At 40.1% G+C, this 24,698-nt stretch overlaps 1 protein-coding gene across 5 annotated transcripts in view; it reads right to left on the reverse strand.

Moving 5' to 3' along the window:
* Window positions 1–4,851: 4,851 nt before the first annotated feature.
* The window catches only part of ANK3 (ankyrin 3), a 326,106-nt gene continuing 306,259 nt past the window's right edge, over window positions 4,852–24,698 (reverse strand). For 3 of the 5 annotated variants that reach the window (XM_053663869.1, XM_053663866.1, XM_053663865.1), the window contains 6 exons: window positions 23,566–23,616; window positions 21,730–21,810; window positions 15,342–15,425; window positions 15,161–15,220; window positions 13,734–13,810; window positions 4,852–6,285 (listed from right to left, as the gene is read on the reverse strand). In XM_053663869.1, coding sequence (XP_053519844.1) covers window positions 13,742–13,810; window positions 15,161–15,220; window positions 15,342–15,425; window positions 21,730–21,810; window positions 23,566–23,616 — 345 coding nt within the window. In that variant the 3' untranslated portion in view covers window positions 4,852–6,285; window positions 13,734–13,741. The remainder of the gene's footprint in view (window positions 6,286–13,733; window positions 13,811–15,160; window positions 15,221–15,341; window positions 15,426–21,729; window positions 21,811–23,565; window positions 23,617–24,698) is intronic. The other 2 variants (XM_053663868.1, XM_053663867.1) reach the window with 1 other exon arrangement.

Raw genomic sequence — 24,698 nt, forward strand, 5'->3', positions numbered from 1 at the left:
TACTTGCTTTAGGCTTTCCCCAAGGCTAGGGACTTGATGGCTGTGTCAGCAAGCCAGGCTCTGGCTCTGCTCTTCGCCCAAGCACTGCTGTCCAGGGGTGGGGTGTGCCCCTGGGCTGAGCCAACTCTGTGTCTTGCTGCTGAGCTGGACCTGGTAAAACCTAGCCCATTGAGAACAAGTAAATGATCAGGCATGTTTCTGATAGCCTCTGTGCACCCAGCTCTGCTCTTGGAACTGTGGAAAAGCACAGTCCTCATTTTTGAAGAACTATCTGTCCAGAGAAACCCTCTGGGACATAGACCTGAGAGCTGAATCATGGGACACTCATCTAGTTTTTATGAGTTGCCATGCGGGTTGGCGCGAGCAGGGAAGGCTTTGTGGAGAGGTCAGAATTATGAGGGCCTTGACGTAAGTAAAGGACACTGAGCATGAGTTCAAAGTTTCAACTGGTTTCATCTAGCTCAGGAATTTTTGGAAGCACGATGGGCGTGTGTTTTCTTACAGAGTTGTTTAGATACCTTTGAAACATATTAAAAGTTTTCTACCAACACTGATGTTTTTGTCAGGACTCGCTCCTGAATTGTGAAACTACAGTGGCTCCACTCAGCAGCGGCGGAGCTGGCTCTCGGGGACCTCCTATAGTTTGATGTGTGCAGCAGCAGTTTCCTTTCCTGGAAGCTTTAGATCGGGACTCCTCACTGGGCTTTCGGTGTTCTCATTTTGAAGGGAAGTGGGCAAGAAACGAATGTATCCTGTACCCAGGAGAGCATCTGAAAAGTGGCAGGCACTGATACGTGTCAAATGAGATGGATGGATGGATGAATGGATGGATGGATGGATATTTGGGTTTGGAAGACCACACCATCCATCTTCTCATTCACTTCTTCCATCTTTCGTTTGGCACTGAAACAGGATGAAAATGAGGTGGTTGTTTGGCTTGTCATAACAAGAAAGGATTTAAACACGATTTCATCATTTTGTTTCTTCCCCTTCCTCCAATCATATCTAACAGAGACGGGATAGAAATGAGTAGAGTGGATTGGGTTTTAGAGGCAACAGGCAAAAGGATGGATGGAGGTGAACAGTAAAATGCACGCTTGTTCAAATATGGCAGGGGCGGCTTTATTCGAAGTGGTTGTTATAAGGAATTTTAAAACAACATTGTCACTTCTTTAGATTTTTAAAGAGAACTCAAAGCTTGTTTTTCATCTCAAAGCTCCTTCTTAAAGAGAAATGTTGGCCATCTTTTTTCAAACTCTGTCTTGTACAAACAAAACATCTCTGCAAGCTGGACATGGCCCAAGGATTTCTAGGATATAATTTCTGTACCTTCTGGTGTTTTACCAATCCCACAAACGCTGTGTAACACTGAAGTGGAATTTTTAAGGCAGTTTTTAAAGATTTGGATATCATGTCTGAAGGAGAGGAGACTAATCTAACTTTTGCATACAGATTAGGATTCACGAGTTCTCCACACACTTGCCTGGTTTCTCAGTGGCCTGACGGACAGTGAGGATGGTGCGGATGACAGCCACGGCCATGGGAAAGATGCCACCCTCGGCAGCATGACTGGTGTGCTGTTTGCCTGCACGGTTTTGGATATCCAGACCCAGTTATTTTAGACTTTGTGGCTAATGAGGGGATGGTGTGGCTGGAAAGGGCTAGTGGAGGATAGAGACACAAGGTTAGTCCTCAGTGAATGAAGTTATTAGAAGCAAAAGCTGTGCTTTCCTTTGATTTTCAACGTGCTTGAGCCTGTACAGAAAACTGCCCACGAGGTGCAGAGTCACGTTTCCCATTTACTGTTCCTTGCCCTCTGGTATTTGAGTCATTCACTCACGTACTGAACAGGCACTTACTGAGCAACTACGTGCAAAATGTCAGCCAGTACTCCCGGTGCTGTGGATGCAGCAGACGAGGAAACACAGTCCCCGCCCTCAGGCACTGTGCACTTTAGCACGAGGACCTGGTGGTGCGCGTGCGTCATGGGCTGGAACTCCTGAGCTTGGCACGGTGCACCACTCCTTCCCAGTTCTCAGAACTGGCCATTGCTTGAGTTAGATTGCAGAAGAGAAGTGGCAGTTGAGGATATTTGGGGAAACTAGGCAGGGAGACCACCTATTTCTCTGGGTTATCCATGGGACATTTTAAGGTGGCCCTGGGGGGAAAGTCCTGACAGTTCTTGCTTCTGGGGTACCTCCCACGGCCTAGTGTTTCTTTGAAACCCCTTTATAATACTCTCAGCAAGTCCATCTCTGCACTGGAACACCTTTGAAATTGGTCAGGAGTCTCAGAATGTGCTGTTGGAAATGCAACCCTTGGGGTGTTTATTCCTTAGCTCAGAAAGCACCAAGGAATAAAGAACACAATTTCTCCACTGCAGGATTGCCTAGCTGTACAGATTACTCACAGCTATCAGTCAGTGAGCGTGGCAGATATAATGGTAAATTGCATTTTGTTATGCTTTGAATGATCTGTATTTAATTAGCAGGCAGTCCAACCCATGGCCTGCAGGCCACAGGCGGCTCAGGATGGTTATAAATGCGACCTGACACAAAATTGTAAATTTACTGAAAACCCTTTTTTTTTGCTCATCTTTTGTTAGTGTTTATGTATTTAATGTGTGGCCCAAGGCATCTCTTCCTCCAGTGTGGCCCAGAGATGCCAAAATGCTGGACACCCCTGCATAGGGCCTACTACTAAGGATGTTGGTCAGAGTTCATTCTGTTATTTATTTACATATATATTTATTTAGTATTGGTGCATGGTTAGCTAGGTAACCATGTAAATTATGCCACCGTCTTTCGTCTTTTACTAAAAGGGCTCCTGTTAAGTTTGGCTCAAGCAGTAATGTTAGAAATGTTTTATTTCTGGACTATTTGATCATAAATTCATGAAAGAGAAGCAGTGCCAGGTGATTAGGAAATCACATACCTTTTAGGATGCCAGAATCAAGAACACTAAGACTCACTCAGACAGAAGTTAGTTTTTAGATCAGTGGCTTCTTCAGAGTCAAGGGATGAATTATCACTCCTGTGACTTTCATTTCTGGGCTTCTTGCATATCCCTGTTGTGACCTGATGCTCATTAAGGCAAGCAAGCAGCTTTTTTGTTTATATATCAGTCTGGAGGGAGCCCAGGAAGATACCAAAGGAACTTGTTGGAACATCAGGATGTCATGGCCATATTGATCAACAGAGGAAGGGAGCTGACTGCTTACTCGTTCAATGGAGAACCCTCTTAGAAATGGTGGAACAACTCTGTGCAGTATATTGTTGTAACTTAGCAATTTAATAGTGATAGTATATTTTAATTTAACAAAGTCAGGAATTTGATAGGAATATAAAGTTGAAAAACAGTAAATGTCAGGAATCTATCATCACAGTTTATTTTTCATAGTGATGTCAATCAAGGAAGAGCTTAAATACATTTGAGAAGCCGGGAGGTCAAAGACTGCATTAGGAATATATAATGTATGCCTCCAGTTCAATCCATGCAAACACCTGTGTACATATACACACATATGCAAATAAAATCCTGATCATCCTATTTTGGCTACTTCTCTGATTAAATTTATGAATTTTTGCTTGTCCTTTAGTATATCCCTAAAATCAAAATTTCAGGTACATACACATAACATTTAGTACCCAGACAAGTACACTTCATTGACTTTCTAGTTCAAGATAAACACATTTTTGTCAAGGACTTTGAGCGAAAAATTCATAAGCCTTATATGGGAATTTGGGACACCTGGACTCTCATCCTGGTCTTACAGAGAGGCTTTTTGGGTGTTTTTAAAAACCTTTTGGTGGGGTTGGGTGGGGCAGGGTTGGGGGAGGAGTCGTAGGATGATCTGGGTGCACGGGGTGGGGCGCATCCATTTATTTGGGACACCACACTGATGCGGTCCAGCTGGCTTCTTTATGCAGAGTCGTTGTCCATACCTATGTTCTGTACTGACATTGAATCCCTCCTGGGATAACTCGTTCCGTTTGGCAGTGATCTTGAACAGGCAACACATATTGCTGAGTGGACCTAAGCACCTGTTGACTGTTTATGTGGGGACTGTCACCACCACCGACAGTACCTACCACCATAAAGCAGTCATGAGGACTAAGTGACTTAATAAATACAGGGCACTTAGAGGGGTCTGGCATAGGGTGTCATTCCAATTTTAGCAATGACGGTAAGTGCCACTGTCACCACTGCCCTCTGCCAGGCTTTCGGCTAGGACAAATATTAAAAGAGCCTCGGCCTCTGCCTCCGTTGAACTGATCGCCTAGTGTCTGATCACAAACTTCAGTGCCCACCAGGCTAGTCAGGGCACCCAGATACAAGAGGCGAGACCGACCAGTGCCTGGAGACCACGCGCGGGCTGCAGAGGGCAACACGGCCCAGCAGGTTGTTGCCAACTCTTACTTTTCGAGAGAAGCTAGAAATGTGGCTTACCATGTGAAATCACCCAACTTATATTCAATGTCAGTTAAAAACACAATTGCGTAAGGGCTAAAAGCAGTGGCAAGTGGAGATGCCCGTGTACAACTTCTGGACGTGCCGGCCCCTCCCTGTCGTCCAATTCCCCATTTTTTTTTGGCGGGGATGTAGCCCAGCCCAGACGTGAGCGAAGATCAATGGTCAGTTACTCTTCATGGCTCCTCCACGAGATGCCCAGAATGTATGGCGGTTGGGAGTGTGCAGGGCGGGACCGAAGGTTAGGGGCGGTCTCTTCAGGGGGCACGGAGGTAGAGGCACGGACAGGTCTGGGGAGGGGGTCAGGGCGGCCAGAATGACAAGCAGACAGGCAATCACCTTTTGCCAGAGAACACAAGGACACTGAAGAGCACAGCTCGGTGAAGAGTTTAACACAATTTATTTTATGCTTAAATAATTGACTAGGTCATCCAGTGTATGGTTTTTCATACATATGTCATTAGAGCGATGTGTCAATGAATGCTGATTTTATATGAATATAATCCACAAAGTAAAGAGTTTCACCAAAACCCAACTAAAAATGCCCTTTAAAACACAGCAGCCTTATTAACCTAATATGACACCGCTAGAATGGTTACAAACGACTGGCTTACTGACAGGTGACTACACCTTAGAGCCCGTACACGATACAGTAATAATTGTACAGCGTGCTGCCATTCTACTAGCTAAGGGTTTCTGTTCAGTCTCCTTGACACACCCCCGACCGGGGCCTCTCATGAGCACCATCCACCTCTAAAGCGCAAGCGTTACCCCCTTTGAAGCACTAACAGAGAGCTCCCCCCTCCCCCTAAAGCAACTACTGTATAGGGTTGGTTTTTTTTTTTTCATTTTTAGGTCATTTCATTGGAAAATTGGCAATAGCAACAAATATTAGATGAAGGGCTTTGTGTGTACAGATAAAATCTTCTGTGTTGCAGTATATGCTGTAGTGTTTGCAAAATTGGAAAAGGTTTCATCAAAATAAGGTGATACACATGCATCAAAATATTAGTATTCTGAAGAAAAATTTTTTTTCACAGAGCTACAGAATTCCTCACTTGGGGAATCATTTAAATTTGCAGCAGATTTTAAAGATTTGCTTTTTTTTTTAAAATCAAGCTAGCAGTTTTGCATATACAAACATTATAATTGCTAATATACAAGAATCAGTGAAGAACCACCCCCACCCCCCCAGCCTCTGTCCTCTGCTAGGGCAAAGTCACTTGAGACCTCTATTATGTTAAATGCATTTGCAATATTCTGTGTTCTAAGAGGCAGTGCCTTATCAACATTTATTCTATTTTTTTTTCTGTTAGAATTTATACAGTGTTATTATTTACAGCAAAACTATAGATGTTTTAAAAAAGAAACAAATAGTGTTTATACCCTGACAGTTTGGGTCCAAGAAAAATAAGGCGAGCTGTTGTGGATTTAGTAATTTTAGTGTTTCTTTGTGATCTCATCAGTCCATCTCCTTCAGTCTCCTCTGGAGGCAGGAATTTCTTCCTTTTGTGAATGACACCAAAGTATTGGAGATACACTGTAATGGCATGGCTTCTTGTATATACACTGCATTGCTAATTGCACACCTGCCAGTCCGGGAATGAAGGTGGATTTCCATGCTCAGTAAATTGGCTCATGCTAAATTAAAATGTAGGTGGTTTTCTTTTTCTCCTCTGTTTTCTTTTTGTGGAAAAAAATCATGCCATTAATGTGTGGAAGTGGCAAACACACGCACCCTTCTCCGTGAATTTTTACTTCCTGCTGATGTGTCTTCCACGAATTTCTCAATACTGGCAGTAAAAACACATGATCCTGTGGAAAGACGGATAAGTAGGTAGTGAGTTTATCTTGTTTTCTTTTCTTTCAAAGATACCTTGCCTAAGCCTCTCTTGTCATTCAACAGAAAAGCCTCAGATTAGAATGGGGGCCCTTTGCTTCCTAACGGGGCAGTTTAGAACGGTTGTTTGACTCAGGCTATGGCTCACTGCCTCAGAGAACAAGGCCTTGAAGTGTGCTGCAAAGTTTGTTGAAAGCAATGACCTCTCTCAGTGATCTTCTGACCTTCTGACCTCCTTCTAACCTCTGACAATGTTACTTGTTTACTCTATTTGTGGTTTTAGAGACTGAGTAAGAAAGACCATTTTCTAGATCTGTTTCTGATGCTCAGGCCACTCACGCAGGTACTGTGAAAAGCTCCTGGGGCCTCTGTCTTACCTGTGACGTGAGGCTGACAGAGGAGCTCTCTGATTTCCAACAGCAAAACATCAGGGGAATGAGGTTCATGGGCACCAAGGGCCAGAGATGCAGAGGCTGGACAGAGGAGCTCAGTCATGACCAGGTTTTGTGTCTCTCACCCTCCAACAAGGGAGGACAGTGTCGCTACTTCCTGACTATGAAATTGCTTTTCCATGTGCAAAATAACATGAAAGACTACTGTCAACCATTGGGAGAAATATTTCCCTTTTCCTGCCCCATGTCAGTCATGATGGAATACCTTAAATTTTTTTTTAAGTTGAGGCTTCTCTAAGAATGTCTTGCCTTGCTGGATAATACTTGCATAAAATATCTGTTTTCTAGCCAGTCTTAGTATGTAAAAAAAAAAAATCATTCTTTGGCAAAGGCTTTCATACTTCTGTGTGGTATGTATTGTTCTTGGTATGAACTTCTCCATAAAACAGTACTATTCCTACATGTCCTTCCTCCTCGTTCAGTGTGGAAGGCCACAAACTTGAATGCCAGCCTGAGAACAAGACACAGCCCCTACAGAAAGGCTGAGAGAAAGGCAAGAACTCTGGGAACAAGCCTGTTCACGGACATGCGAGCGGCAGACTGCTCTTTTGGGTCTGGGAGAACCTACAGATTGTTTCTGTTAGGGCCCAACAGTGCTCCCAGTGACCTTGATGTTGTTTACTTACCCTGGGAGTTTCTTTCCCTTTAGATGGCTCACCCAGGACACCTTGGCTATGTAAACATGTTAATTCAGCACTTCCTCAGTCTGCTCTACTGTGGTTCTGGCTCCCTTTTCTGTATTAAAAGTGCTACTGACCTCTGTGCCCCAGGTCACTAATGCTTGGAGCCAAGAACACCGAAGTATCAATTCCTTCTGGGGTGATTTCAACACCTGCCCCCTCCCATGACTCTGCAGAGGCTCCAGGGAAGGAAAGTGACTCATTTGGGCAGGACACAGCCCAGAAGGTGTGCAAGTTGGAGTAAGAAGATCAGGGTTTTCTCACTTCTCTTTTTACATTATTCCTAATCTTCCAGGCACCAGGCTTCTTAGATGGTCCTATAATGTTACCTAGTTCTGCACTCTTGGGCTGTTTCCTTAGGGAACATCCTCAGCAACTTTTTCTAATCAACACCCCCGACCACTGCTTTTTACAGCTCAATTGATATAATTTATATACCATACAATTCACCTACTGTAAATATACAGTTTGGTAACTTTTAGTAAATGTCTGTAGATGGGCAACCCATTCAAACTTATTTTATTTTACTTGGTCTCTTCCAAAACCCAATCTAACTTCCAAGGTTAATCTTGCAATAAGCAAGGTCTTTCTCTTACCACCCGACGCAAATGACCATTATCTTTCTAGAAAGAGTGGATATGTTTCTATGATCTTAAAAAATGCTATTATCCGCATTTATATTTAGGTATGATTTGGGTAGTGGTTTAAAAAAAGTTGGGAGTCAGTCCTCCTTATAAAAATCTCTCCTGTTCTCAGTCACGCAATCAAAGTATGGTGGCCCCAACTGTACAGGGTGCTCAGTGAATGAAGGTCATTCACTGGGTAAAAAAGTTTGTACCGAGTTGCACGAACAAGCACTGGAGCCCTGGCCAAGTGCCTGTTATAAAATATTGACACTGTATAAACTGTGATAAAAGTGATATCTGATGGAAAGGTGTGAGAGGGCAGGATCCATCAAGATGACATTTCAGAAAAAGAATGAGTCACCTTCCCTTTCTGGGTTTAGGTAACAGATTCCAGGAAGAAATATTTGCATTTAGGAATCTGTCTTTGGGTTTTGCAGGCCTTTCAAACACAAAAGTAATAGAAACCAAATCAAAAGGTTAATCATTCCTTTTAGTCATTTCACTATAATTCTTTTTCAATTCTAAGAAACACCTTGAAATATAGAAAAGCAGCTCTTCAATGGATTTTTATGACAGTTTATATTTCACAGAGGAATGCTGTCCTTTCCACATCACGTCTGCACGCAGGGAGTACGTGTGAGTTATAACCAACCTTTCCTTGTAGGTCCACATGCCAGTGGTTATGAGCCCATCATGCTTAGAGCTTGAAAAAGTTCTCTTGCAGTTCAGCTCAAAGAACTCTTCAGGCTTAACGCTCACTGCTCTCCACTGGAAAGCTTTGCTTGCCAATCTCCACTGGTCCTCACACTTGGGTGCACATTAGTATTATCTGGGGAGACTTAACAATTCCCAGAGTCCTGGCCATATCCGATACCAGTTTATTTAAAATTTCTTGAGGTGAAACCAGCATCAAAAGAACTTTTAAAAAACTCTAGATGATTGCAGTGTTCAATCGAGTTTGAGAGCCAGTGTTCTGGAGGAGCGCTTCTCGAAGTTTAAGGTGCATATGTATCACCTAGTAGATTGGGCTGAACCCAGAGATTCTGCATTTCTAACGAGACTCCCAGGTACTGCTGATACTGCCGGTCTGCAGACCACACACCAGCAGGATCCAGAAGGTCAGACTACATGTCATCAACACATTGGCTCCAACTCCTTTTACATGCTCATAAGCTCGTATCCACTTACACTCGCTTTCCTGATCTTCATCTGGGTCTAACGCCCTCTACCTGTCAGGCTGGTTTCAAATGCCATCTCCTTGAAAGTGCAGACTGCTCTGCTTAATGAGATCCACCTTTTTGCAGGTTAATGCTTCCTCACCTTTAAAGACTTAGCTCTGCCATGGCTTAAGGAAAGCCCTTCCTGATACGCCTTCCCTAGAGCCCACCGAGAACACGGGGCATTCGTTACTCCAGTCCTTCCCTTCTCCTCCTGACCACTTCTCTTTCCTCCTCCTTTTCATTGGACCCTAGATTTTGTATTTTTAGCCCTTGAACATTTGTCATGTCTCTTCCCTCCTTGTAGGGTGAGAGTTCCAGAAGGGCAGGGGGCCATGGAGATTTTATTCACGATTGTATATCTATCCTTTTCATTCTAAGCCAATTGAAATGTTGAATACTTTTTGAATGGGTGAAACTAGAAACCTTTTTCACTCCGCTATAGCGCTGTCCTGGCAGACATGGGCATGGCTGTGAGATACGGGGCACCCCCCCCTCAGAGACCTGGTGGAATACAGCTGCCCTGCAGTCTTCTGCAGCTTGGACCTTGGGGCCTTCCCTTGCCGCAGCCCTCCAGGGGCACACTGAAGTAAATGCTTTATAGATTACAGCAACCTTAAAAATGAACTTTTTTATTTTTTAAATAAATGGAGTATTTTTTATTATGTAGATTAGGAAGATGTTTACTACAGGTTGCCTTGTATTAGTTGGTCAAAAAGTCTATTTAGTTTTTTTGTAAAATAAGACATTTTTACTTTCACCAATTACTTGATTGATTTGGATATTTTGAATCTGTCAGCCATCTCCTGTTATTGGCTTCCAGTGGGTGGAGGCCGGGGTGCTGCTAAACATCTTCCAATGCATCAGACAGCCCCTCAGCAAGAATGATTTGGCCAAAATGTCAATAGTTCCAAGAAACTTCAAAAACCACTTTTGACACATTCAATCAGTCACAGCACCTTCTCCATACACTGCACAGATCTTTTTCTTGTGTTTCAGTTGCATTTTTACCTTTCTTGAAATAATAAGGCATAATGCATCAAAAATGTTGTATATCTTCTTCCATCTTCAGTATTAAAATGGCTGCATAAAACTTCACCAATCTTGATAAATTTTTTAAAAATACAGATATGCCAGCTGTCACAATACAATCTAACAATTATTTTGAATGAAGTTAAAGACAACTGAGCACTACTACAGCCATCAGGTGGGAAACACTAAGCAAACTTTTTGGCCAACTCAATACAAACTTTGATTCACAGTTTGCTTTTAGTTCTTTAACAGTCATCAAATACTAATATTTAACTATTAATAAGTAATAGTTATGAACTAGGTACTGAATAAATTTAAATTTCTTGGCTTTTGATGATTGGCTATAGGACTTTGGGTAAGTCATTTCACTTTTCAAAGTTTCGTTTCCTTATTTATAAAAAAGGATGGTAGTACTTAACCTTATAGTATTAGTTTAGGCATTATATCAGAAGATATATATATATATATGGTGTGTATATATATAAATGACCTTACCTAGTCTTTGTCATACAATAATCATTTGCTAGAATAAGACTATTTATTCCTTGTAAATTCTGAAAGACAGCTTGGTGTAATAGAAAGGGCACCAGGCAGACTGTCAGTGATCTCGAGTTCAAGTCCTGGCTTTATCAATCATAAGCTGTGTGACAGCAGAAACGTCACAAGACCTCTCTGAGCCTTAGTAAACCAAATGGGCCTGACTAGACAAGAAGAAAATGGAAAAGCACGTTATAAACTACACATCACTATATACTATGTACAAATCTTTATAGTGCATTTAAGCCATTGGCTTTTCCTTAATTAAAACAGAATGTCTGTCGCTCAACACTAAAGAAAAGCAGGTGCGGGGTTCAGATAACTCAGAATTCCACTGGCTCTAAACGGGAAGTAAAAATCTGATGTCACCATCTGAGACTCAGTGCAGTTGGACAGCATCCCACTTGCTTAGTTGTTCTGTTATTAATATATTTTTTTAAAGAGCAGCCAGCAGGGCTATACAGATTCTCAATATATTTGCAAGTTGATTTCTCCAGAGCGCACATTCAGCATCCTGCACTTCCAGGGAGTATCCTTGGACTCACTGCCTAGGCTCACTGTGGAAGGTAAACACCACCTGGCAGGTAAAGTGAGGCTTGCAGTCACATCACCGTTCTTGCCACCTGGCACACAGAGTCTACTTTCCCTGCTGTTATTTTCACATTCATGTGAATTCTCCTACTTGGGTTTCTCTCTCCTTTGAGAGAAATGCATAGCATTGTCATACGGTTTTTGGTGTCATTTATTCATGGATATTAGGTATATGTTACTCTAGAAAAATGGCTTGGCTAGTGTAGGTGACTTTTCTGGTTTATTCTCATTGGTGTCTGAGTCTATGACTAAATGAAATGTTAATCTAGAAGGGACATACTAAAGTTGACTGAACTGTTTTCTATTTTCATTTCATTTATCACTTACAATTGCTTAAACAGTTCAATTCAGGTCAGCAAACTCATGCTGAGTATTTTATTAACCTGCTACATAATGTCTTTCATCAAATTTAGCTATAAGACATGCATCATAGGTGTGTTTATTCTAGATACCGCTACACCGATGTCATCTTTAATTTTCTCAGTTCTTACCCTTGTCATTCAATAAAAAGTATCTCTCGATTCATCCCACCTTTTACCAGCCTCACTGCCCAAGCCAGGCTCTACAATAGGCTCTTAACAGGTTTTCTCCTCATCCCTTACTGCCACTGCCAAATCCTTCTCAGCCCAGCAGCTAGAGTGGGTGATGCGGAACGTAACCTGAATCCCATTTCACCCTTGCCTAAAACCTTCAATGGTTTCCCACCATTTTCATCTTTGTAAAGACCAGAATCTTTACAGAGACACACGCAAGGCCTGAATACTAAGTTCTTTCCTACCTGTCCAGATACAAGGGCAAAACTCTTCTGTCAGCTACACTGACCTGTTCTCAGTTTCGGCATTCTCCCTCCTCCTTGCCTTGGCAGAATGCTACTGCTGTGCCCAGAAGGTGACCCCAAATGCTATCACATGTCCCACCCCTCACCCAGCTGAGTCCTACTCGTTCTTTAAAATTCCAACATTACTTTCCCCATGAAAGCCCTCCTGTTACCAGACCCAGGACAAGTCTCTGGTTCTGGAGTTAGCTTTGTAGGGGTTGTGTACCCTATTTTTGCCATTTTTAATTCATGTGACATTGGGCAATTTTGGGCTTGTTTCCTCACCTGTTAAATGGGGATGATTCGGGCACCTATCCAAGATGGTGGGTTGAGAGAATTAAATGAGGAGCACAAGTGAAACACCTGGCAGAGGATGTGTAGTAAATACTGTGTCCAGAGCACTCTACAGTTCTTAGTTTTCTCAATGCCCTTAAATACTGATGTGACTGTTGGACATGATCGGCCACTGTCGTGTTGCCTAGCAATGTTTTCTCAGTGCCTCCACAGAGGAAGTGACAAAACAAACAGTGGTGAGGCATTTTGGGGAGGAGGGATTAGAGGTTTATTTGGGCCTTCTCACAGTTACCACTTATGAAACACAGGCTCGATAATTTCTCAGTTCCAGGATTCTGGGGATTGGGGAACAGCAGATGCGTGGACACAAAAACTGGAATCTGTTTGCTCTTTGCTATTTTGACCAGTGGGGCTAAGAGAACCATTGGTGAATGGCACTAAAGAAATCATCTTGATTTACCTTACAGATGTAAGGGGAATTGTTCAAAGCTACATCTGCTTTTTCTCCCCACATTGCCTTTCTAATGGTGACTATTATAGAAGCAAATAGGACAAAGTCAAATTTAGAAAACAGTATTCAATGAAAATACTCTTCTCTATGAAGAAAGGTTCAGACAATTGTACACATTTTAACTTAAAAGAAGTAGTACCATTAACCTATTTAATTTGGTTTATATAAAACAGTGTATAGGGATTTCACTCATTTAATTTAAACTTGGCAATCACTACATTTCAACCAAAATTACAATCTCAGATGCTGATCAGCTAAAATGATGAGAGTCTGGATCAATATAATTCTGAGTATGTTTGTAAGAATTATTTGCTGCCCAGTCATCTTCCTGTTTGATTGCACAATGCCACTGCCTTTCATACTGAGCCTTTGCTCTTAGAGGGGGCGCAAAAGTCACTATTCACATTTGCTTGTGCAAACGCTATTTACACTTAACTTCCTGTCTAATCTGTGAGGAAGTGAACTAGAGTCAAGTTTTAGTGTGTGTACATATACATAAACATAGAAGTAACTCCAACAACTTCCTATGGGACATTCAAGGCTGGAACACAGCGACATAGAGAGGAAGGGGGAGATCTAAATTATTTAGTGACATCACTTATTTGGCTTCATAGAGAGTTAAGTTCTACTCTTGTTGAGATGAGTGTGCTTGTAGCCTTGACTCACATTTACTGTTATGAGTGGCTCTTCTTCTCCACGTGCCGGATTTCTTTCTTTGTCTTCACCTTAGAACCTTCTCCCTGCTTCAAAAGGAATACATACAATAAGGTTTCAAGGCAAAGGGGTTTTAGTTAAAAAGCAGTTCCCGTTCTGGTTCCTTCAGGCTGGATTAGGGTAAGTGAAACACAGTTTAAAGCACTTTGTCACTTCACTTCATGTCCAAAAATACAATCTACTTGCTTTAGCCACACAGCTTAGCGTCATCAAGGCAAGCTAGAGAGCACCGCCAGGAAAAATACGACATACCTGTTCTTCACAATAACTGAGTAAGTTAGTGATGGATTGAAAAAATGAGCAGCATGTCCATTTCCGGTAGTAAGCTAGAAGAAACCATTGCTAAAGCTCTCCGGGCACCAAACGCCAAATATAAAAAATTATCATTTATGCCTTTTTCAGCCAGCAGAATTTTAAGCGATCTGTTGTAATGAGACTGAAAGTTCTCAGGGCAGCACTAATCACAACCACCGCCATGGAAATGGTTGATCTAAAAAAGTTTTTTGTTTCAAATTTGTGGAATTACCAACCCTTCCTTCTATTCTAGACCAAGCAGGCATCCATTTTCCATAAAACAAGACCTGTCTTCACCACTCACTGGGGACACACTTCTCTGAGAGTGAAGCTCTTGTGTACAAATACCCAGCTTTTACCCCATTTATAATGGACAACACAGTAGCCTTTCCATTCTGATTTAGTCCTTCTGAGAAATTTTTAGTTCGCTTGTTTCTTATGTAAAGACAGGCCACTGAACGCCTCTCGGTTTAAAATGAAAATGGTAAATATCTGAATAAAGGAAAGAGGAAATCAGCAGAAATGTTTCCTTAGGAGATGGAGACTGAGCTTAGTTTAGATTACCAGCACACTGGAAATGGGTGGTTAGAATTCCTCACAATTAAGATGGAAGAATTCAGATTTCCCAGTAGAATATATTGTAGAAGGAAAACATACAGATTTGATACATGGGTCACGACCTGAGCTTTTTGCCATTCGAACATTTAAAGCCTGTGCCTTTGTTGGAAATGAATGCCTTCCCCAAGGGACCCCGTCCGTGCCGGGGCCCAGGCAGGCTCTGCCAAGGGGTTCGGTGGTGGTAGAGGGTTTTTACTTTCTCTGGGAAGCTTGTACCGGCATGTTCTAACCTCCATAAATGAACGTATCTGTGAAATCTCTGAAGATAGTAAGAGCATATAATGTTAAAGAATGTTAGGAAGAAAAGTCTTTTTCTTTGCCCTGATCTTTTGATATCGCACAAGATATCAAAAGCAGCCAACGCTTCAAGCTGCCACACCGCAGAGGCCAGCCTATTAGCAGCATATTCCAGAGAGTTCACAAAGCTTCCGTCCTCTGCTTTCTCTCTGGCAGTCCCTCTCCATTACCACGTCATGATGTTTTCTCTCTTGCGGGATAGCAATTCGTCTTATAACTTTCCGAGTGATCTGTGGGAAGCAACAGTGAAAAGCAGAGATTTTCCTGTTTCCTGTTCCAAGAGGTGACGCTACAGCAAACACACAGAACCTCTAAATTCCAGGAGAAGCATGAAATCCCAAAGGTGATTACTTTTCTGGTGATGAGGGTGCCTTCTTCATCAGTGAATTGTTCTTCTGTGACAGATTCACCAGGAATGTTTTTCGCTTCCTCTCCCTAAAGGATGTGGCAGAGAGATTAGCGACTCACCAGGAGAGCCCGCCACAGCACTCCCTGCACCAGACGCATGCTCTGGGAAGTGTTGGGAAAAGATGGCATAGATTCTCCTCGCTCCTCCAATGCCAGGGGAAAACACGGCCCCCCCCCCCGATGGTTAGTTAGCAGTCACCCACATTCAAAGAAGCATCAAGCCCCTCACATGTCCAAGGATGATGGTTAGCAACAAATTCTAAGAAGGAAGACTTTAAAAGTACATAACTATAGAATTTACAGTTAATCATTGCTTTATAAAGATACTCGTTTTATTGGCTGAAAATCACTATAGCCAACGAGTAGGACTCTAATTACGGTAGGTCATCTCACTTTCAGTACAGTCCATTTTTGTGGACTGCCTTATGTCTAACTTGAATTACGACAGTGCCCTAGTTGGGAATTATATTTATCACCCTTTGTTTGTTTAACTTAAACTTTTACATATTAAGGGTGATACATACATTTTTTGAAGCATGTGAGAAATTTCAAGAAAAATCTTACTTTTTAAAAAGATTGAGCCTTTCATAGTTCCCAAAAGAAATGAAAATAGCTGTCTGATGAAGTACTTAGTTTCAGAATACTATTTTCAAATGAAGGGGTTCTGTGTGATGATTATCTAATTCCTATTGCTACGAATCAAAAAGAAAGACAAGCCATTATAAAAGGAATTTAAGATACTATCTTAAGTTAGTGACTGTTACCTGGTTTAGAAGAGGAAAACATGTCAAAAGACTTTCCTGTAGTGAATTTTAAAAATGGACTAAAATTTTCAGTCTCCAAGGTGGGCTCATATTTCCCTGCACATAGGAAGTTTGGTAGATTCAGATGGCTCCTTAGTATCTATTAACTCTCTAACTGTATAATAATAAGAACCACACGGAGAGAAGAAAACAGGCCTGTTTTGCAATACATAACCTTTGGCACCGACACTCAAGAGCAAACATCTTAAGTATTAGGCCTATTCTAGAGACATGTTTACTGATTAGTCAAACCAAGTTCTGTTGAAAAGGTGACCTGGAAAATGCTATACAACCAAGCAGAGAAGTGACTGTACACCGGTGGGCTTTCTTTAGGAAAAGTGGCAGGTCATAAAGGAGACTGCTTAACTTCTGGGACAACACTGAACTTTCAATGCCACCATCATGGGACAGGGAGCTCTGAATATCCTGTCAGTGCCAGCGAATGGTGAGAAAACTCTGGGATTGCCTTACGTCGCAACAGGTAGAGAGGCAGTTCGGGTTTAAAATGCCAGTGTAGAGACTAAAACGCTGTCTTCTTTTGCTAGCAAAATTCTGTTTTCATTCTTCTTTGTTGTTATGAAGTGACTCTGTATCCTCACAGCTTGTGGGCTAAGGGGCGTTGACAGTGTGTGGGACAAGGGCTCATTTCGCTTCACTGTGGTACAGAGTGGGATGAAAAGTGAAAGATGTTCCTTGCTGCTCATGTTTCCTTCACCTCGAATCTTGCTTATGGTTAGTCCAATTAGTGCAGTTAACAGAGGGAAGGCAATTGGAAAAATGTGGCGGTCTTATGTCTAAATGCACTAAAATCTACACGTTTTTATGGGAATATTATTTATACTTAATATTTGTTTCATATACTTGGAAAAAAACATTTAATTTTAAAAGTAAAGGCATGAAGATGGTAGAAAAAGCAATAAAAGATGATGACAGGTTTCACTAAATATGAAAAAATGAAATGTTCTTGGCAATGTCCGGCTCTTAAAGAGTGTTACAGGATCCCAGGAAAATCCAATAAAATAGAATCCTATTGGATATATCATGAATGGACTCTTTTGCAGTGAAATATTACCAATTTTTAATTGTTTGGCCAGTCACTGAAAGAAATGTGAAGTAGGGGTATATATATATATAAGCATATAGTGAATACACAGAAGTATACTGATTTATATTAATAGCCTTAGAAAAAAGCAAAGTCCTACTTATAAGTAATACACCCTATGTGTTGTGGAGATCGACTCTGGTATGTTGGCATTGTCATTGTTTCCTACACAAAATTCATACTGTTTAAATTAAACTTATAGGTATATCTCTTCATCTTAAGTGGCCATTAAATATAGCTAATTAATGCTTCAATGAAGCCAAAAATAAGTTGTCTGATTATGTAAAAACTCACTAAAGTGGACTGGATAGAGATTGCTTGAATAGGAAAGACAATAGAGAGTCAGACTATATTTTTAAAAAATCATCCATTTTAAATTTTGTCAAATTATTAGAGACGAAGTGTTATCAAGGGGAGGTCTTTGGGGCCTTTCCTTTAATGAGAGACAATAACCTTGAATTAGTTTCTAAAATTCTTGAAAACATTTTGTACTTTTAAGCAAACAAAGTTCCCCTGCCCCGTCTTGTCAGTGGTATTAATTTTGGCAACACCACCCCCCAAACCTCCCAATGCACATTCTTTTCTTTCCTATTTCAAAGGAGAATTACAGGACTTATGGTGTCACGGTATCACCCCTGGGGGCCTGAATGAAGACTACTTGTAGGCATTGCATTTTGTAATTTTTTTCCTCTCTCCTTGACTTTTTGAATAAAATGAAAGAATAAGTAAATATTAGAGGTACAAAACACTAATACTTTGACTTTCCAAGAAATGAAATAGATATCACCGATATGGCACACACAGAACTCAGCAAATACCTATGCCATGTATATCGTACAATCTATTTCTATGTTCTGAGAAACCCAATTGCTAAGGACATTGTACGTGTACATATTGGTGAGTGTGTAGAGTAACAACTGAAGCTCATGAACGGTGGTTGCTGTCGGCAACAGAATGGTTAGATCAAACTCTGTATGCTTTTGAATTACTTGGTTTGGGGAAAGCATACATATAAACCCCTATTCTGAAAGTCAGTAAAAAAAATTCAAAAGTAGACATAAAATTAGCAGACATAAAAATACAGTTGAACGTTCAGTTATTTGAATCTTACCAAACTTTGTAATAGTTTGGCTGTGAGTTGGTTTAAAACTTTTACATGTTTAATCACTGAATTTGCTAAGTGAATAATAGGACTGGTTAATTTTCTTAAGCTGCTTTCAAGCATTTGAAACCATTGTGATATTATCAAATTATACAGAAATAAATAAATATGCTTATGAAATTTAAAAGATCTCCCAAATAAATGGGAGTTTATTTGACTAATTCCTTAGCAACTTAAACATATTACATGTAAAAATAAAACATATTACATGTAAAAATAAAACAATCTGCATATGAGATTAAAGAGGAAATGGTAAAATTATACTTTCTCCCCGCCCATTAAGCAAACTGAATGGCTGAGGAGACAGGTCTGCCTAGACCTGTTCCGGGAATGCTGAGCACACTGCTGACGCTTCCCAGGCAAAGCCGTTCTGGGAGGGTGCAGCCACTGCAGGGCGGATTTCAGCTGGGAGATTCTAAGTGGCCAACAGTGTAAATATGTCGGTTTAGTCCAAGGTTGGATGGCCCTGTGAAGTCGAACATTCCAGCTCCATCAAACAGTTTTCAGGGGAGATAGCCTAATTTAGTCTAGAAAAAGTTATTATTTTTGATTTGGAAGAGGAAGAATATGGTATTATAGAAAAGGCCAGTAGAAGACACTTTGCTAGAGGGCTAAGGATTAGGCACCGGTCCCAGAACTGTTACTGCCCTGCCGTGATTCTGTGTAAATCCACTCATGTCTGATCCTCAGCTTTGTCATCCAGTAAAATACCGATGATCCCTTTAAGACCTAAGATTCTCAATTTAGGTTTTTGACAGATGGTTCCCATGTCACATTTACCATATACTATTGTAGTCTCAAGCTCTTTTATATTAGAAAAATACTAACACAGGGGCAAAGAGAGAAGCAATAGAAGTGTGACCGACCCTTTTCTACTGCCCTGAAAATCTGAACAGGAAAATATTAACCTGAATGACTCTTATGTACGTAACTTATAAAGACTGTTATACTTATAGCTTCAAATGATAATTATAGCTATTCTTTAGCTTTCTCTTTTATGTGTCACATACAAAAGACATTTCTCAAAGCTTATTTGAGTGATTCTATTGCTTATATAATACTTTACCCTGTTAAAAAAGCCATTCTCTGATGATGCCACCAACCTCCCCTAAATTCCACCGACTTTAAGAAGTGGGGACTTGGGGAGAAGACCAGCTCCCCTGTTTCACGATGCCTACAGTATCATAGTGTATTTTGGGTTTTTAAGCTTAAGTTCTCAATGAAAATGTTAATATATTTTATATAATTATATATTAAGCTCATATACATAATAACTAACAAAAGCTAACTTAATGCATGTCTATAATGCGCGGGGGTTGGTGGTTTTATTTTAATCGTTTTCAGAGTAATATATCTTTACCCTCTGCCTTCCCACATTTTGCAGGATTATGTTTAGTCATTTTCTGTCCTGTACAGGGGTGGGCCAAGTAGGTTTACAGTTGTGAGTATGTGAAACAGAGTTTATTTTCTTTTTTAAATCCTTGCCCAAGGATCTGTTTGTTCGTTTGTTTTTTTTTTGAGAGAGAAGCATGAGTTATCTGCCTCCTGTAGATGCCCCCAGTGGGGATCAAACCCACAGCCTTTTGGTATATGGGATGATGCTCCAACCAACTGTGCCACCTGGCCAGGACTATTTTTATATTATTGTATTATAACTATAGACCTACTTTGCCCACCCCTGTATAAAGGAGAGCCAGCTCTTACAAAGGGCATCTATTTTTTTTAAGGCATAAGGGTAGATTTGCATGCAGCATGAGTATATAACATGTTACACATAAGAAGCAAGTTTAAGCAAGACACACCATGTCTGGTGTGCTTTTTCTAGACATTTCACTTTAAAAATACTATTTCTTGGAGACATTGATTATGGGAATAGCAAAGCCTAGGTAAACAAAGAGTATGGTTTTAACTCCTTCAAAAAACTGAATCATCTCTTTTTTCTAATTCCAGGACCATGAGAGAAGTGATTATGAGGATTTTATGGATAGCAGGTTGAATACTTGCAAATATGCTAGACACCAGTAAGTAATTTGGCTTGCCTATATGAAATTTTCAAATAAGTGATTCATCCTTTTTTGATAGCTCCCTATTGCGCTCAAGGTTGACTGGGGGATAATTTAAGATTTAGACAAGAACTTATTTTTTCCCTTAATGTTTCCAGAGTCTGAAAAATTGCATTAGAGCAGATTTTCTCATCTTCTTTAATCTGTTCTATGTGAAAAGTACAGGCAGCAGGATTAAGAAGTTTAGGTATTAAGATACCTAAGCCAACACCTCTGCTTGCTGTTGGGTCTCCTAACACTTTAGAAATGGATGATGTTTGATGAATGGTTCTCAATATACACGTCCCCCTTCTTTTCTTTCTAGAGCTGCCTCCAAAGAGCCTCAAGTGATTTGGACCACATTCAGAGGCCCGCGCATTGAAAACAGCTTCCTAGTTCTCTGCAGTCAATTATTTTAACATCAAGAAAGCTCTCTAAAGACAGTAATACAGACAAGCAATGGACTGAGACACATGCTGCTGGACCTTACCATGCCTAAGGCCTTTAAAAGGCCTTCGTGGGGAAAGCAAGATTTTTCCATACTGTTCAACTGTGCTGTGACAGGTGAAATTATTGTTCACTGCAGTAAAAATTGCTTCCTATGCTTTAACATACAAAAAAAATCAGGTTGCATTTTGCCAAGGTAAAAACCTATTTCATTTATTGAGGTGACACTGGTTCACAAAATCATATAGATCTCAAGTGTATAATTCTATGATACATCATCTGTATGTTGCATTGTGTGCCCACCATCCAAAGCAATTAACCAATGTCACCTCAATAAATTTGATTTTAAAAATCTGTTTTAGAAGTTTTTGATTTGCATAATGTCACATACATGCAGGCTATAATGCCAAAATCCTCAGTCATAATCTCTTCTTTATCTTACCACAATCGAACATTTTGTTTGATATGGACTATTCTCTCACCAAGAAAGAAACTTTGTTCACACATACAACACTTCTCCAGGGAAAAGCAGGATCCAATTTGCAATTCCCAGATAAAATCACAATTGCCGTGTGTCAAACACAGGCCTAGACAGACACTGGCTACCAAGCAACATGTAGTGATGTTGCTTTTTGTTATGTATATAAGCTTCCAAGTGTGCAAACACGCATACACAGAGCCACTCAGTTATCAAGCATGCCGAATTTCCAAACCACAAGAAAGGGCTGCTGCCAGCCACCGAACACTGCCCCACACGGACCCGGCTGCAGGGTACCTTTATAATCAGACGCCGGCGAGTGACCCGCGTGGTGACTCTCCGCTCCTCCTCTGAGCTTGAGTCACTGTCTTTAAAGTCCTGACAAATGTATTTTTAGCATAATTTTACCATCACATTTAAGATAAAAGACATTCTGAGAAGGGAAATCAAAAAAGAATTACTTTTACTTGCTGGGTCCCCACCCACCCCCAAGGAAAATCATGATGTGTATTTATGAAAAATCTTAATTTTGAGCAGGATTCTATGTGAATTTCACTTGACATACTTAGTTACCTTGATTTTTACCTGCATATATACAGGTAAAGTACTAAAATAACAATTATAGAATCTTTTTGGCATCAGAAAGTACATGCTACTATTTTATTAGTTTGAAGAAACAATATTTTAAACTAGTTTTAAATCTACATACATTTGACTTGAATGTACAATCTTACAGTTCAGGCTGTGTTTCACTTGATTACAAAGAAAGGCAAGGGATTTGATTTTTATGAATTTTTGGTCAGATTTGACAAATTTATCAAAAGCCATTTTTAATATTATAAAGAATTTATATCAACATAATTGGTACCTAGCACACACCTGATACTCAGGTAAGAGTTTATTCAAACGAATGAAGGAATAATGTAAAGCATGTTAAAGCTTGAGGTCTTCTTTTAAAGAACTGATATGAAATTAGAATACAAAAATATCTGGCAGATAAGAGTATATTATAGATAGAATATGGTGATTACACAAATATTAAATTTAAGACAAGAAGGATAGGAATATGGGAAAACTACTGAGAGGTAAGCAGTTCATAATTTGAAGGGAAAAATACCTTTGGCTTCTAATTAAATGGCATAGTGAAGAATATTTACTGAATGGTTTTGTAGTTAATTTTAATGATGGAATTCTGAAAATAATTCAGATATTATTTTCTAAGTTTACTTGTTACCTCAAATCTGAGAGTCCCAGTGTGAGAAGTTGTAGTTACTATGCATTAGAAAAATCAATGGCAGTAATGGCAACCACAACAAAAGAAAAACAACATGTAAAATTGTTACGGGAAGTGGAAGTGCCAGCTAAAATGGTTTACGAAATGTTAGTCAAATAATGAAGTAGGCCATTTTCACCAAAGTTAAACTTAACAAATATATTTTAGAAAGTATAATATCAATTTTGGCCTTGTAGGAAATTTTATCTGAATACCCTACCAATATGGTGTCAAATGGAAACAGTTGTTGAATTTCTTATTCATTGCAAAGATACTGGTTACTAGGTTTTCTTATTACTTTTCAAGCGTTTTCAATAAGGACCATAACTTTAGGCCACTTAGAATGACCTAATACGGTAGAAAGAGGCCCTGCAATGGCTCAAGAACCACACAAAGAGGAATTCATATTGTGAGAGAATGGAGGTCCTAATCAGCATTCAGGGGTTAACACATCAGATAGGCAAAGGGAGAGTTCAATCTCCATTAACCAACGATGGAATCGTAAACTGGGGGAAAGTTTTCACTTGGATAAAATTAAAAGAACAGATAATGTAAACAATAACAAATCTAGATGCCAATAATATCATAATCCTATCAGGAATCTTCTAAGACCAGTCCCTCATATAAAGACAAAGTGGCCCTTTGGCCAATATTTTAGTTTCTACCCTCTTCCAGGAGTCTGGACTGATCTTAAAGTGATGGGAAGAGAGAACGTGGCAGTAGGATCTCTTCAGCATTCCTTCCAGAGAATTCTCTAGGAATTGGTAAACAGAGTTAACTAAGAGGCCACCTGGAGTTTTCTCAGTACTCCTTGCCATGAGTTGCTGCGTAGGAAGAGGTGGAAAACAGCAGAATTTTACCTTGTAACAGCAGACAGTCATCCGTGTAAGAGCCGCGCCAGGACTTTTGACCTGATTATTTAGGGGACAAAAAGGGGGCTGTTTTCTGAAACCATACATCAGATGACCTAGTTAGTTGCTACTGTGCTATGGTAGAGCCACAAAAGACCCATCCTCAACATCTTTGGATTTCTCGTAAGGTCAGGCTTACATCTACTAGAAGCTTGAACTCCATTATGAATTTCTATGCTCATAGAGCCTTTATGCATTGGAGTAGGACCAGTAACCAATACCAAAGAAACGTACTTGTAAGAATGTTTGGAAACATTTCCTAGTAGCAATTATTTTGCATTACTGATAAACTCAGCTGAGTTTCCTTTCAGAGTTAACACTTTGGTTTTTAAACCCTTTCTATGCCTTCTCCCTGGTTCCCCAGTAGCCAATCTGTATGTACATGTATGCACACAGAAGTGCTTATTTATAATCTGATTTCAGAACTTTGTTGGTTTTAATAGGCTTTTGCAGAATACAGCTTCATAGTTAAACATCAGTCTCTTCAAAGTCAGACTGCTTACACAGACTAAGAATGAACTAAAAGATAGAAACTGATAGTCACAAGCATCCTCGTCAGGAAGGAAGCGAAAGAAAGGCCTGACAATTTTACTTCCTCTTACTTTCCCTCCTAACAAGCAAGAAAATGGTCAAAAGATAGTCTGTGAAAGAGAGAAGGAGAGCATATGATTAATTGATAAACCGGCAGTTAGCTCCTGAGTGATTGGGAGTTTATACATTTTTTTTAAAGCCTCAAATTAATCACGAACTCATTATTTGACAGAAGACTTTGGTACCTAAAACACTGTGGTAGATCTTAAGTGAACCAGACGTTTTAGGGAAAATGGCAAGTGCTATTATTCCAAAGATGTGTAACTCTCAATCTACATCAATTGCATAGTTTGTGAAAAGACATAAAACTTAACAGCATAAAACAGTAAAAATAAATAGGAAAATGAGCTGAATTTAATTTTCTTATATCCACCTATTGAGTCATAACTTCAGTTTAACTCTTTAAAATATCTAAAAGTGATAAACTTCAATGAATAAAAAATAAGTATTAATTGTACCACAAAAACATATAAGTGGAAAGAGCAAGCAAA

Source organism: Artibeus jamaicensis, unplaced genomic scaffold (genome assembly GCF_021234435.1).
Source record: "Artibeus jamaicensis isolate MK-2021 breed Jamaican fruit bat unplaced genomic scaffold, CSHL_Jam_final contig_332, whole genome shotgun sequence".
NCBI classification, from domain to species: Eukaryota; Metazoa; Chordata; class Mammalia; order Chiroptera; family Phyllostomidae; genus Artibeus; species Artibeus jamaicensis.